Source organism: Euleptes europaea, chromosome 4 (assembly GCF_029931775.1).
Source record: "Euleptes europaea isolate rEulEur1 chromosome 4, rEulEur1.hap1, whole genome shotgun sequence".
In the NCBI taxonomy this organism is placed as follows: domain Eukaryota; kingdom Metazoa; phylum Chordata; class Lepidosauria; order Squamata; family Sphaerodactylidae; genus Euleptes; species Euleptes europaea.
This window is the reverse complement of record NC_079315.1, coordinates 6,711,075-6,726,279: the sequence shown is the minus strand read 5'-3', so window position 1 is coordinate 6,726,279 and position 15,205 is coordinate 6,711,075. Positions and strand designations below refer to the sequence as shown.

Here is a 15,205-nt window from a genome sequence, read left to right as displayed (position 1 = left end):
GGAAATCTCACACAATTACCTTTGACTTTAAAAGAGGGAACTTCTCTAAAATGAGAAAACTGGTAAAGAGGAAGTTGAAAGGAACAGTTAGGAGGGTTAAATCTCTTGAAAAGGCTTGGGGGTTACTCAAGTCCACATTACTAGAGGCTCAGCTAGCTTGTATACCGCAGGTCAGGAAAGGTAGTAATAAGTCCAAGAGGTCATCACCATGGCTAACGGGTAAGGTGAAGGAAGCAATTAGAGAAAAAAAGTCTTCCTTCAGAGACTCGAAGGTTTGCCCAAATGAGGCTAACAGAAGCAAACACAAACTGGCACAAAGGAAATGCAAGCAGATAATTAGAGATGCAAAAAAAGCTTTTGAGGGGCATATTGCTAAACACACCAAAACAAACAATAAGAAATTCTTTAAGTATATTAGGAGTAGGAAACCAGCTAGGGAAGCGGTTGGACCAGTGGGAGTAAAGGAACTGTAGGGGAGGATAAAGTGATTGCTGAAAAACTAAATGAATTCTTCTCATCTGTCTTCACTGTTGAAACAACAGGGCAGATTCCTTCTCTTGAACAGAGATTTTGGAGAGGGGAAAATGAGGAACTGAGGCAAATAGTGGTAACAAGGCAGGAAGTCCTAGAACGTAGACAAACTGCAAACTAACAAGTCACAGGGACCAGACGGTATTCATCCTAGAGTTCTTCAAGAACTCAAATGGGAAATTGCTGAACTTCTAACAAAGATATGTAATATGTCCCTTCGATCAGCCTCTGTACCAGAGGACTGGAGAATGGCCAATGTAACATCCATTTATAAAAAAGGTTCCAGGGGGGGCCCAGGAAATTACAGGATAGTTAGCTTAACGTCTGTTCCGGGTAAATTAGTAGAAAGCATTATTAAAGATAGAATTGTCAAGCATATAGAAGGGCAAGGTCTGCTGGGCGAAACCCAACATGGCTTCTGTAAGGGTAGGTCCTGTCTCACTAACCTATTAGAGTTTTTTGAAAGCGTCAATAAGCATGTGGACAGGAATGAGCCTGTGGATATTGTGTATTTGGATTTCCAAAAAGCTTTTGACAAAGTCCCCCACCAAAGACTGCTAAGCAAACTTCATAGTCAAGGGATAAGAGGACAAGTCTTATGGATTGAGAGCTGGCTGAAAATAGGAAGCAGAGAGTAGGAATCAATGGTCAGTTCTCACAATGGCGGGATGTGAGCAGTGGGGTGCTTCAGGGATGTGTGTTGGGACCGGTGCTTTTCAACCTGTTCATCAGTGACCTGGAGCAGGGGTTAAACAGTGAAGTAGCCAAGTTTGCAGATGACACCAAATTATTTAGGGTGGTTAAAACAAAACCGGACTGTGAAGAGCTCCAGAAGGATCTCTGCATACTGGAAGAATGGGCATTAAAATGGCAAATTAGATTCAATGTGAGTAAGTGTAAAGTGATGCATATTGGGACAAAAAATCCCAACTTCACATGTACACTGATGGGATCTGGGCTGGCAGCAACAGATCAAGAAAGGGATCTTTGGGTGGTAGTGGATAGCTTAATGAAGATGTCAACCCAGTGTGTGGTTGCTGTAAAAAAGGCAAATTCCATGCTGGCCATAATTAGACGAGGAATAGAGAATAAAAGTGCTGATATCATACTGCCTTTGTACAAATCTGTGGTGAGACCATACTTGGAATACTGCGTACAGTTCTGGTCGCCACACCTAAAAAAGGATATTACAGAGCTTGAGAAGGTGCAGAAAAGAGCAACCAAAATGATTAGAGGGTACTAGAGCAACTGTCCTATGGGGAGCGGTTATGACTCTTAGGGCTGTTTAGCTTGAAAAGAAGGCGGCTGAGGGGAGACATGATAGAGGTCTATAAAATTATGCATGGTTTGGAGAGAGTGTTCAGGGAGAAGTTTTTCTCCCTCTCCCATAATACTAGAACACAGGATCATCTGCTAAAGCTGGAGGGTGAGAGATTCAAAACAGATAAAAGGAAGTATTTTTTCACACAACGCATAGTTAAATTGTGGAACTCCCTGCCCCAGGATGTGGTGATGGCTGCCAGCTTGGAGGGCTTTAAGAGGGGAGTGCCTAAACATCAGCTAAACATGGTGGTTTCTGAAGAAATGAATAAAAATTTAAAATATGCAAAACAAAGATGTTTTGAACAGGCAAATAAACCTGGCAAGTTTTTGGCAACTCAGTTGAGGGACTCCTTTCAAAAACGAATTATAACCAAATTACAAACAGCAAAATGACCTGTTTATACTACAACAGACATTCAAAAGGAATTTGTATCTTTTTGTACTAAACTATCAAAAAGATGAAATATCAACTAAAAAGATGGAAAAATTCCTACATTCTACAAATATCAAAAAACTATCACCAACCCAACAGAAACTTATAGATGAACCAATTTATTTAGAGGAGCTAGAAGAAGCTTTTAATAAGCAAAAAACAGATAAAACTCCTGGTCCAGATGGAATAACAGCTTTGTTTTACCGTACCTTTAAACAATTTTTGCTGAATCCATTTTTGATGCTTTGTAATACAATAATGGAAACAGGAATGTCATCTGAAACATGGTCATATGCTTTTATCTCATTAATTCATAAGTCTGGAAGAGATCCTGAAAAAGTAACAAACTATAGACCTATTTCATTGTTGAATGTGGATTACAAAATTTATGCCTCAGTTTTATCAGCTAGAATCAAAAAGTTCATTAAAGATTTGATTCATGAAGACCAAGCAGGATTTGTACCGGGAACACAAATTAAGGACAATGTTAGGGTACTCTTAGATGCTCTGGAGTACTATGAACAGAATATTCAACACAAAGCAGCTTTTGTCTTTCTAGATGCAGAGAAAGCTTTTGATATGGTTTCTTGGAACTACATGAAAAAGACTCTGGAAGTAATGAATTTTGGAGATAAATTTAGAAGAGGTATAGATGCTATATATACTAAACAGCAAGTGAAAATATTGGTTAATGAATCAATGTCAGGAGAATGTAATATACAAAAAGGGACAAGACAAGGATGTCCACTTTCTCCTCTACTTTTTATTTTAGTTTTGGAGTCTCTGTGTTGTAAAATTTGTGAATCGAAGGATGTAAATGGATTGAAAATAAACAAACAGGAATTCAAAATGAGGGCATTTGCTGATGATCTACTACTGATTCTAGATGATCCCAATCAATATGCATCTAAATTGAAAGAGATATTGGATTCTTATAGTAAGGTCTCAGGATTTAGAATTAACCAAGAGAAAACACAAATGATTTTTAAGAATGTTTCAGGATTGGAACAACAACATTTTATGGCTATGACAGGATGGCAGAAAGCAACTAAAGTGAAATACTTGGGAATTTGGATTTCTACAAAAAATGCGGACTTGATTGCTAACAATTACTTTAGACTATGGGAAGAAATAAAGAAGGATATGATGATTTGGACTAATAAGAATTTGTCCCTGCTTGGCCGCATTTCAACAATACAAATGTATGTATTACCAAGACTGTTATTTTTGTTTCAAAATCTTCCTATAATATCTCAAGTAAAGTATTTTAATACTTGGAAGAAAGACTTACTGAACTTCATCTGGCAAGGTAAAAAACCAAGAATTGCTTACAAATACTTGGTGGATTCAAAAGAAAGAGGAAGTCGTTCACTTCCTAATTTTAAACTGTATGCTGCAGCAGCTGCTTTAGTATGGCTGAAAGACTGGATGGATTTAAAAAATACGAGTTTACTGGACTTGGAGGGTTTTGATAATAGAAGTAGTTGGCACGGTTATTTGTGGTACAATAAAGTTAAAACACATGCATCATTTCAACAACACATGGTTAAATCGTCCCTTTATAGGATATGGATTAGATATAAACATTTATTAGAAACAAAAATTCTGTTATGGATTTCATCTCAAGAAATGTTAACATTACGTCCATTAAGACCAGCTCAATTTGTAACATATCAGGATCTTTTGAAATGGGAAGGAACAAAATGCTCACTAAAGGAATATGAAGAAGTTAAAGACTTATTATCTTGGTTCCAGTATCATCAAATAAACTCGGTCTTTTTACAGGATGTGAAAATAGGATTTTCTAAAAGTAAATCAACTTTACAGAAACATTTGCTGGATACAAATGATCATCTTATTTCCAAGATGTATAAATTATTGCTAGAGCTTTATTGTGAACAAGAACGAATAAAACCTACCATGATTAGCTGGGCACAAATGTTGGGTCATGATATAATGTTACAAAAATGGGAAAGACTTCGGACGAGAGATCTGAAACTTATATCTTCGCAACTACTAAGAGAAAATGTATACAAAATGTTGTATAAATGGTATTTAACACCGAAGAAATTAGAAAAATCATATGCTTCAATGTCACCAAACTGTTGGAAATGCAATAAAGAAATAGGATCTTTTCATCATATGTGGTGGACCTGTGAAAAAGCTAAGAAATTTGGGAGATGATATATAATGAAATAAGGTTGATTTTACAACAAAATATCCCTAAAACACCTGAAATGATGCTATTAAGTATGATACCGGATACCATTTTTACTCACAGAACCTTTTTGATTTATGCCACCATGGCTGTACGATTGATATATGCAGCTAAATGGAAGACAGTTGAGATACCAGACAAAAAAGACTGGATAAAAAAGATGCTGGAATTGGTCGAGATGGCAAAGCTTACAGCTTTGATAAATCAGAATGATAATGTACAATTTTGGGGGGAATGGGAGGCTTGGAGAATTTACTGTGAAAATCATTTTTTAACGGGACCATTTAAAGGATACTCTTTTATCTAATCCCTTATTTATACTTTGTATTAATTTTTATATTAGGTATTGCTTTAATAATATTGGATAAGATAAGAACAGGTTAATTAAAATAATATTGGGATTAGTTCCGTTAGCAAAAGTTTATACAATTCATTTTTAGATGGGAGAGGGGGAAGTCACTTTACTGTTAAATTAAAGATATTACTTGTTTTCTTTTTATTATTACTATTATATTGTTTTGTTGATATATTAAATGAAGAAAATAAAAAAATTATAAAAAAAGGGGGAGTGCCTATTATTTTGGGTGTGGTGGAACACAGGCAGGATGGTGCTGCTGCACTCATCTTGTTAGTGGCTTCCTAGAGACACCTGGTTGGCCACTGTGTGAACAGACTGCTGGACTTGATGGGCCTTGGTCTTATCCAGCAGGGCCTTTCTTATGTTCTTATGGCTTTTCTTATGTTCTTATGAAAGCGTAGAACTCCGCTGCATGATACAGACCTCCCGTTGGGGTTCATTTCTTGGGCGATAGAACATGCTCATGTTCCAGTTTATCCCTAGCCAGGGAGTCATCATTTGTGCGGTTATGGGCAGACGCTTGGTAGGGGTGTCCCCAAAATGGACTCTTGGTGGGGACTGGCGGCTGTGGCTTGCCAGAATGGTGCCGGTTGGCACGTAGAAGGCTCCCAAGGAATAGCAGACGCAAAAACAAAATGCCAGACCCAAGAAGCTGTGTGTTATCTTTCCCTGGACTTGCCCTGTTAAAAAAAAAATCACCAGCAACACTGGAAGGATGAAAATTTGAGCTGCCGTCTCCTTGGCTTGGATCTGCATCTTTTTTGCCTGTGGAGGAAAAACCAGTGAGGGAATTGTTCAGTGTGATAGTTTCCCATCGGGAAAAGGAGACCCCCCCTTCTCTGTACAAATTCTCCACCTCCTGAAACCAGCTTCCCTTAAAAACCTTTTGGAGACTGGTACATCTTTGCCGTATCAGCAAACAGTTCCCAAAGCACCAGTCTCCACCACAGTTGGGGGGCCAGAGGGGTAGCGCATCTGCCTGGCTTGCAGAAAGTCCCAGGTTCAGTCCCTGGCATCTCCAGCTCAAAGGACCGGGTGGTCAGTGCTGTGAAAGACCTCAGCCTGAGATCCCGGAGAGTCGCTGCCAAGCTGAGTAGACCTTGAGCCAGCGTGGTGTAGTGCTTAAGAGCAGTGGTTTGGAGCGGTGGAGTCTGATCTGGAGAACCAGGTTCGATTCCCCACTCCTCCACATGAGTGGTGGACACTAATCTGATGAACTGGATTCGTTTCCCCGCTCCTATACATGAAGCCAGCTGGGTGACCTTGGGCTAGTTACAGTTCTCTCTGAACTCTCTGCCCCACCTACCTCACAGGGTATCTGCTGTGGGGAGGGGAAGGGAAGGCGATTGTCAGCTGGGTTGAGTCTTCCTTAAGAGAGCCAGCGTGGTGTAGTGGTTAAGAGCGGTGGTTTGGAGCGGTGGACTCTGATCTGGAGAACCGGGTTTGATTCCCCACTCCTCCACATGAGTGGTGGACGCTAATCTGGTGAACTGGATTTGTTTTCCCACTCCTACACTTGAAGCCAGCTGGGTGACCTTGGGCTAGTCACACTCTCTCAGCCTCACCTACCTCACAGGGTGTCTGTTGTGGGGAGGGGAAGGGAAGGTGACTGTAAGCCAGTTTGAGTATTCCTTAAGTGGAGGAGAAAGTCGGCATATAAAAACCAACTCTTCCTCTTCTTCTTGATGGATTGATAAGCAGCTTCATGTGTGTTCGTGTGAATTTTCATGTTACAACATTCCTGCATGGCTGTTACTTTCTCTTCCAGGACCTTCCGAACCTGGCTCCTGAGGATCAGAACAAGGGGGGCACTCCGGTGTCGCCAAGGGAGCCCCTGTTGCTGCTGCTGGGGCATGTGGTCGAGGGATGGGTTCTCAAAAAGACTTGCTCTGGATTTGTTTGCACGGAAGCTTCTGGAGACGGGCAGCTATTTTCTCAAAAGACTCCTCTTGCACTGAATGCCGTCTTTCCCCCAACCCTCTGAAGTAGGGGAAGAATGCACAGTTACAGCCCCATCTGGGAAGCGTGTGGTGCTTATCTGTTTGCTGCTGCATCGTCGGCTCCTAAGCGCATCCCCCTTTCTGTTGCAGGCATCCCCACCCCCTGTCAGAGTAGTTCGCCATCCTACAAACGACCCTAACATTCTTTTACTCCAGCATTTTGAATTGTCCGTGCGATTCTGAATGGATTCTCTGGGAATAAAACGAGGCCTACTTCTGAGAAACGGAGTGGACGCGACCTGGTTTTCAAGACTCTGGCTTTGCAAAAGGGAGCGTGTGATGTTCAGTAGTAGGAATATTTTCTCCCCCTTTTTTCCCCTTTACCCCAAAACGCTTGTGGGTCACTGTAATTGGAGTCAGAAGAATAGGGCCCAGGGGTGGGTCCTGGTGCGGTCACGAGGCAGGGCCCCATGCAGCCTGCTTAGCTTCACTCTTCCTAATGTCACTCTCGGAGCCGTGCATCCACGAAGCAGCCTCTCGCTTGTTTTTAATGAAGTTTCCAGAACTGATCAAAATGGGATGGTTGCGAGTCCCCGGGGAAGCTCTCTGCCTGTGCCAAAAGGTTCCACGTACAGCTTGGGACCTCCATCTTCAGGATTAAAATGTGTACTGAGGATAGTATTTAGAGGTGTGCTAGGCCAGGTCATCTCAGGTTACTGCCGGCTACTGGTCTTGAGAGCAGGCTGTTATCTCAGGAATGCTAGAATCCGGGGGAGTCCCACCAGGAGCTGGCAACAAAAATAAAGTCGGCGTGCGGAGGCGAAGTCAAAAGTCCGGTCCAAGGGTCAGAAGTCCGTTTATCAAAGTCTAGGACAGGGGTCTGCAAACTGCGGCTCCCGAGCCGCATGCGGCTCTTTGGCCCGTTGAGTGCGGCTCTCCGAACTTGGTTCAGAGCACCTGCTCTTGCACCTGCTCGCGCCGGCAGCCGGGCTGCTGAGCCGGCGCGCCTGAGAGAAAGAGCGAGCGAGCACGATAGAGCAGGTGAGCGGGCACGCTGTCTCTCCTCCCCCCCCCCACTGTGGAGAATGGCCAGGTCCCCCTTTCCCTTGCCCTCAATGGTTGGGAGGCTAAAGCCTCCCCTCCCCTCTAGCCGCGCAATTGCTGGGCGGGTTGCTCGGCAGTTCCTGCCCCCCCGCCTATCAGCTGTTGGGCGGGGCGGGCTTCCTTTGGTAGACCTGGCCTCCGGCTGAGTCCCATTGGGAGGCCATTACCCACTGGCTTTCTTGGCGGTAGACCTGGACTCCGAGGAGGGGGAAAAGTCCCCCTTCAGAGGTCAGATCTACCAATTGGCTTCTATGGGCCTCCGGAGGCCAGGTCTACTGCCAAGAAAGCCAATGGGTAGACCTGGCCTCCCAATGGGACTCAGCCAGAGGCCAGGTCTACCAATAGGCTTTTATGGCGGTAGACCAGGCCTCCAGACGAGGACTCCGGGCGGGGAGGGGGAAATGGCAGGGACTTACAATTTAATTTTTATCAATAAATAAGATCACTATTAAGTATGATATCAAGTTTTATTCAGTGTACCTATAGTTTAATTAAGACTTAAAACTTTAATTAAAGTTTATTAAGTTAATAAACAGTGTACCTACCTATATAGTTTAAGAAATTTTGCTCTCAAAAAAAATCTCAATCGTTGTATTGTTGATATTTGGCTCTTTTGACTAATGAGTTTGTCGACCCCTGAGATAGGAGCGTCAGCAACAAAAGTCAGAGATCCTTTTGCAACAATTGCTTTCGCAACGTTTGTCTGTTCCAAGCCTGGTTTTAAGCTGTTTCTCTTTGCCTTAGTTCTCATCCTCAGACAACTCACAGTCTTGGAGCCGTCTCCTTAGTGCCTGGAGGCGGCCACTTCTCCTTTTACTTTGCAACTCCATTCTCCCTTGTTGCCTGTGCTGTTGTTGAGTGTCTTCAGGTGAGCTGGGTGTGTCCTGCTTCTGTGGAGTTACAGCTGCATCTGGTTGTGTTGAAGGAGGTGATTCTGCATTTACTTCCAATTCCTCAGCAGGGCTGGTGTTTACTCCTACCTGTTGTCCTTCACCCTGCCCTGCATTCTCAGCTGCCTGAGGTGCAATGCCCGTTATTTCTCCCTGCTCAGGCTCTTCCTCTGATGGTGCTTCACCTGTTGCAGTCTGGGCCATGACAAGAGGGATCTGAGTATTGCTGGGAACCACAAAGGGTGTCATAGGCAAAATAGCTGGTATGGCTACGGATCCCTTTTATTTGGGAGTTTTGAGAAAGTTAGCAGTCTTTCCCCTCCTTGCCGTAATGCAGAATTCCAAAGCATCTTATTCTTCACTTTCAAAACAGAAGAAGTTTCTAGTTCTCATGGGTATGAAGGGAAGCCAGGTGCCAAGGAGGGGCCAGGCGATAACAACTAACAAAAGGGTGCTAAGGGGTTTTTTTGTAGCTGAATGAAGGTTGCTAATTATTGCTCAGGTCTGGCACTTAGTGAAGTGCTTTATTGAGAGCCAGTGTGGTGTAGTGGTTCACTCTAATCTGGTGAAACGGGTTTGATTCCCTGCTCCTCCACATGAGCGACGGACTCTAATCTGGTGAACCAGCTTGGTTTCCCCACTCCTCCACATGAAGCCTGCTGGGTGACCTCTTGCTAGTCACAGTTCTTTCCAAATTCTCTCAGCCCCACCTAACTCACAAGTGCCTGTTGCGGGGAGAGCAAGGGAAGGCAATTGGTTTGATTCTCCTTGAAAGGTAGAGAAAATTGGCATATAAGAACCAACCCTTCTTTTTAATCAAGTTATTTGAAGTATTTGAAGCAGTCAACCACAGCCTTTTTTAGTCATTCTGACTAAAAAAAAATATATCTTGTGAAACCATTGGTGCTTGGGACACATGAACACATGAAGCTGCCTTCTGCTGAATCATACTCTTGGTCCATCAAAGTCAGTATTGTCTACTCAGACCGGCAGCGGCTCTCCCGGGTCTCAGGCAGAGGTCTTTCGCATCAGTCCCTTTAACTGGAGATGCCGGGGATTGAACCTGGGCCCTTCTACATGCCAGGCAGATGCTCTACCACTGAGCCACAACCCGCCCCCCACCCCTTATGCTATTTTCCCCTCTACTAAACGTCAAGAAAAGATGCTTAGATAATCAGTGGCTTCATCTCAAGACATTTTATAAATTCTTATTTGAACAAAAAAACAAAAAAATTTTTTTAAAGCTTCCTAAGCCCTGACCTGGATGGCCGAGGCTAGCCTGATCTCGTCAGATCTCAGAAGCTAAGCAGGGTCAGCCCTGGTTAGTATTTGGATGGGAGACCACCAAGGAATACCAGGGTTGCTGTGCAGAGGAAGGCTCTGGCAAACCACCTCTGATAGTCTCTTGCCATGAAAACCCCAAAAAGGGGTCGCCATAAGTCGGCTGCGACTTGACTGGCACTTTACGCACACACAAGCACATCAAACCATCGTGGGCACTAAATTCTACACAATGCATCCCAGGCTAAAAACACAGCCAAGCATGTTTAGATTTAACTAACAAGGCAGTATTTAATATTTCTGGAAATTACATGTCTGCCCACCACCATCTCTGAAGGGATCTTCCTGGGCTGGAGACCAAAGAGGCCACGCTCAGAAACTGCAGTTGGAAGAACCGTGGCAAGCATCAGCCAGCATTCTGTGCCGGTTGTGCTATCCAATACAGAACAGGCAGGCATCAAATAGATCAGTGGTTCCCAAACTTTTCGGGCCACTGCCCCCTTGGTCCCACAAACTCAATCCCAGCGCCCCCCTTGCCCTATCCTATAGAAAGCATTTGCATGGGGTTTGCATGACGCACTAAAGAAGATAAGAACAACAACATTTCAAAACTAACAATAGCACGTCTATTCAAAAGCAAATGAAAACCTTTTAGTTGAAATGTATTCAACAAAACTGATGCACTTGATCCAGTGGCCATAGCTTGATCTATTGTAAATTAGTGAACAACACAGTTCAAGGGCTCCACCTCTAGCATCCCCCTGCTGCCCCCTTGCCTCTTAGTGCCCCCCTTAGGTAATCCCACCGCAACCCCGGGGGTGGCACTGCCCACTTTGGGAACCGCTGAAATAGATAAATGCTAGTAGAAGAGCAGGGGAGACCGTTTCTGAAATGACGCTGAGCGGATGTTGAAGGGTTGAACTTTTCCCACACACACACACAGCCCCAGTGCTCTCTCCAACGGATTGCCAGGAATTTCCCAACCCAGCGTTGGCAACCTTACTTATTATTTATTTCTTTAGTCATTTATAGCCTGCCCTCCCCGGCTGAAGCGGGCTCAGAGCGGGTCACCTCACACAAGATACATGAATACATTAATAATAAAATTAACCACAACATCTAAATGTAAAACAATAAAATCCCAATTTAGAACTTCTAAAACTTAAAAAAAAGCTCAGAACTACAAATGGCGCCTAAACACTACTCATGTTGCCAGATATGCGCAGCAGGTTACCCCTTAGTTAACATCAGTAATATAACAGGAGGAGGGAGAACAGGGAGACCAACAGATAATATCAGCCTCTGAAGGGTTTGAAAGTGTGGATCTGGGGTAGCCAAGCAGGTGCTCTTAGAACAGGAAATTCCTGCATATGCCAGTGTCTTTGGCAAGACACTCTCAGCTTCTCTGCGGTGTGATGGTCATAATACCGTCCTACCTTACAGGGCTGTTGTAAGAAGGTAATGTACATGCAGTACAATGCACCCCCTTGAAAGGGCTGAGCATTGTTAAAACTTCTCAGGTTTTGAACTGAAGGCTGCATTGGGAATCCCAAAATAGCCTGCTTGAGCAGCGGGCCATTGAGAAAGCAAAGTTATTTTGCATAAAGAATTTCTTTGTTCCCATAGATTCAACGTTTTGTTCCCAAAAAAGACACTGGGCGGCTACACCCAGAAATACCAGGCAAGCTGCGAGGCCAAGATTAGACTGGGCAGGGCAGTTGAGCCGTACATGTGCACGTTCCAGTATTTTACAAGCCTCCGAAAATAGCTTATGAATGAATGTTAATATTAAAATGTTTTTCCTGGAATGTTTTCATGGAGATACACGGTGTGGATGACAAGGTCCAGTGGAAGAGCCTTGTCCTTGTCTGGATTTTGCAAAACTGGGCAATTTATTACATATTTGAATGTGTCACCTGCGGTGTTGGTTCACTTAGTCATATAGTGATTACAGAAGGGTGTCGAAATAATTTGTTACGGGGGCCGGATATGACATAAAAGTCTCTTGGTCAGGCCAGGCCATGTGTACCATAAAATTTAATGCCAGGTACCGGAGATAAAAATTTTATAGAAGACCCAGGCAAAGCTAATTAATGATATTATATTTTTCTTCATTTTTTACTTAAAATACAAACATGCTTAAAACAATAACACTCTGACAGTGTTTTATTTTATTTAACAGTTTCATACTTGACACCTCGGGACTTCTTCGGCTGGCGAGCCCACAACAGACTTATCAACTCAGATTGGGGTGGGGTGGGGGGCTGCCTTGCGGGCCGGATAAGATCCCTCAAGGGGCTGGATCTGGCCCCCGGGCCTTTTGTTTGACACCCATGGGTTAGAGCGTTGACACCCATGGGTTAGACACCCATGGGTTAGAGCGTTGGGCATTAGATCCAAGTTTGAGCGTTGAGCGTTAGATCCAAGCGTTAGATCCAAGTTTGAATCCCCAGTGTGCCACGGAAGCTTGCTGAGTGACCTGGGCACAGTTGCTTATTCTCAGCCCAACCTACCTCACAGGGTTGCTAGGAGGATAAAATGGAGGAGAGGGTGGCGACGTGAGCTTCTTTGGGTCCCCGCTGGGGGAATGGCAAGGTATAAATGAAGTTAATAACAAAGCAGGACTCAGGCCGTGGGCAAGCCTAGTGATGCCTGACAACATTTTCCTAAAAGCTTGGACCCCCCTCCTCTGCCCCAACGCCACCAAGGGCCGCCCCATCTTCACCTTCAAGGAAGGGAGAGGGGGGCCGTGGTTTGGCCACCGGCAGTGGGAATGGAGAGCCAGTTGGCTGGCACACCTGGGGCCTGCCGCAGAAAGTTGGGTTGCCAATTGCCCGGTGGTGGCGGGTAAACTACTGCCCATCCACCAGGCTGCCCGCCGGCCAGCTGAGGGAAAAGAAATATTGTTGCCGTAGATCGTAATAATATTATAATGCTATGGTAGTTGCCAGGTTCCTCTTCGCCACCGGCAGGAGGTTTTGGGGGCGGAGCCAGAGGAGGGCGGGGTTTGCGGAGGGGAGGGACTTCAACGCCATACAGTCCAATGGCCAAAGTGGCCATTTTCTCCAGGTGAATTGATCTCTGTTGGCTGGGGATCAGTTGTAATAGCAGGAGATCTTCTGTTACCTGGAGGTTTGTAAACAAAAAACAGCAGTAAGGAAGAGATATACCATATAGTAATGCAATGTTGTATATTGCTATATTAAGCATAAGTAATTCACCAAGCACATGTGGTAAGTATATAGTCCATACAAAAACAAATACAAACAAACAAAGTAGTCCAATATTATTGAAACACTCTGTTGCTTCACAGGTGTTTAAAGGTAGAGTAGACAAAACAGTTCTTGTAGATGTCTCACTTAATTGACACATGAGGAGCACAGGCAGCTTTCACGGTGCGTCATGCAGCTTGCGTAAGAGATAAAAATTTGCTTCTGTTTAAGCTCCGTGGAGTATTGTAACTCACTGTTCACATCAGTGGCATTGATAAGGAAAAGACAATAGATACAGGGGGCCGGTTAATTACCCTGTTTCGACCACGGGGGCCTTCATCAGCAGCCAACTTGGGCTGTTATGTAACTAGCCCCTATGTTGGGCAGGTACTGAGGTCTTTTTCTATTTTTTGTACATTACCTGGAGGTTGGCGACCCTATGCTAGGGTGACACAGCTATTACCAGTGGTGGTGGTGGTAGGATTGTCAGCACTGGGTTAGGAAATTCTTGGATATTTTGGAGGGTGGCGCCTGAGGAGGGGAGGGGCCTCAGTGTGGCATAATGCCATAGTCCACCTGCCAAAGCTGCCGTTTCTTCCCCAGGGGAACTGATCTCTGGTGATATGTTGTAATTCTGTGTGGTCTCCAGGCCCCGCCTGGAGGCTGACAACCAGAAGGGGTGGAAATGGCACACACACCCCCCCAAGGATAAGGCTAGGAAAGTGTAGGGGAAATTGCCACGTGGGCTCTCTGTTGCTACTTTGAAAGCCTCTCCATTTGCACCAGCAACAAGAGCTACACGGAGAATCATCTCTGTGGTGGTAGAAGCCTAGGGTTGGGACAGAGTTGACTAAGGACGGGAGAAACCAGGAAACTGGACAATCAGAGGATATCCTCATGGCTGTGATAAGTTAGGGGTTAGGTCATATGAGAGACACAACAAAGTAAAAGTCAAGAGAACAATTTATTGCCCAACACACACAGTATTTTCCTAGATCCCCTTAACACTCTTGACCTCTTATTGCCCACAGGTCCTCCCCTCTTGCCAGCAAAGATCTTCTGTGAACTCCCCTCCCCTATTTAAATGACAAATGGTGGCTACAGCACGGACGCTTCCCAAAAGTGCTGCTCAGTTTTGAAGCCACGGCAGAGAAAAACCACCGAAAGGAAGCCCCCTTCCTTGGATTCTCCACCAGCCCTTCTTTTCCGTGGCTCTTTTGGTCAGGTTCGCTGAAGGAAGAGGGAAATCGCTGTGCTGTCCAAAGGAGGCCAGGCCCCAAAGAGGGATTTGGGGCCAGCGTCTCCACGACTGCTGTGTTCCTCAACCCAGGAACATCTTCAGAAGGCGGAACAGGGCAGGCCTCAGCCACAGCACTGTGTAAATAAGCAAAACGACTATATTGTGTCATCTCCTTGCCTGTTCAGGTTTTCCAAAGGAAAAAAGATAAATATGTCATGACCTCTGTATCTTCTTTGCGGGGGGGGGGGGGGGAGGACTTGTTCAGAGTTCTGCTTCTTTCATTGCTGGTTCCGGTCTTTTGGCCCTGTTGGTGTTTTTCAATGTCCTTTTTCTCCACAGTGGGTAAAGATGCTTCCCAGGAGAAAGACAGCGACTCAGGAGCTTAATGGGATGCTATCTACCAAGGTGATGTTACTGACCTATAAGGCCCTGAAAAGCTTCAATTGCCAATTTTCACACCTTAATTAAAGGCATAGGACTCCCTCCACCCTCTCCTGACTGCTGGCAACCCTAGCAGGCCCTGTTCCTGCAGAAGGCGTGGCAGTAGGGTTGCCAATCTCCAGGTAGTAGCTGGAGATCTTCTGCTACTACAACTGATCTCCAGCCGGTAGAGATCAGTTCACCTGGGAAAAAATGGCCGCTTTGGCCATTGGACTCTATGGCATTGAAGTACCT

At 44.7% G+C, this 15,205-nt stretch overlaps 1 protein-coding gene across 1 annotated transcript in view; it reads left to right on the top strand.

Moving 5' to 3' along the window:
• CD58 (CD58 molecule) overlaps positions 1-14,916 on the top strand; it is a 40,694-nt gene extending 25,778 nt beyond the window's left edge. The window contains exons 6-7 of the mRNA XM_056848359.1: positions 14,516-14,668; positions 14,870-14,916. Of these exons, the coding sequence (XP_056704337.1) occupies positions 14,516-14,668; positions 14,870-14,916 (200 nt within the window). The remainder of the gene's footprint in view (positions 1-14,515; positions 14,669-14,869) is intronic.
• Positions 14,917-15,205: the final 289 nt, after the last annotated feature.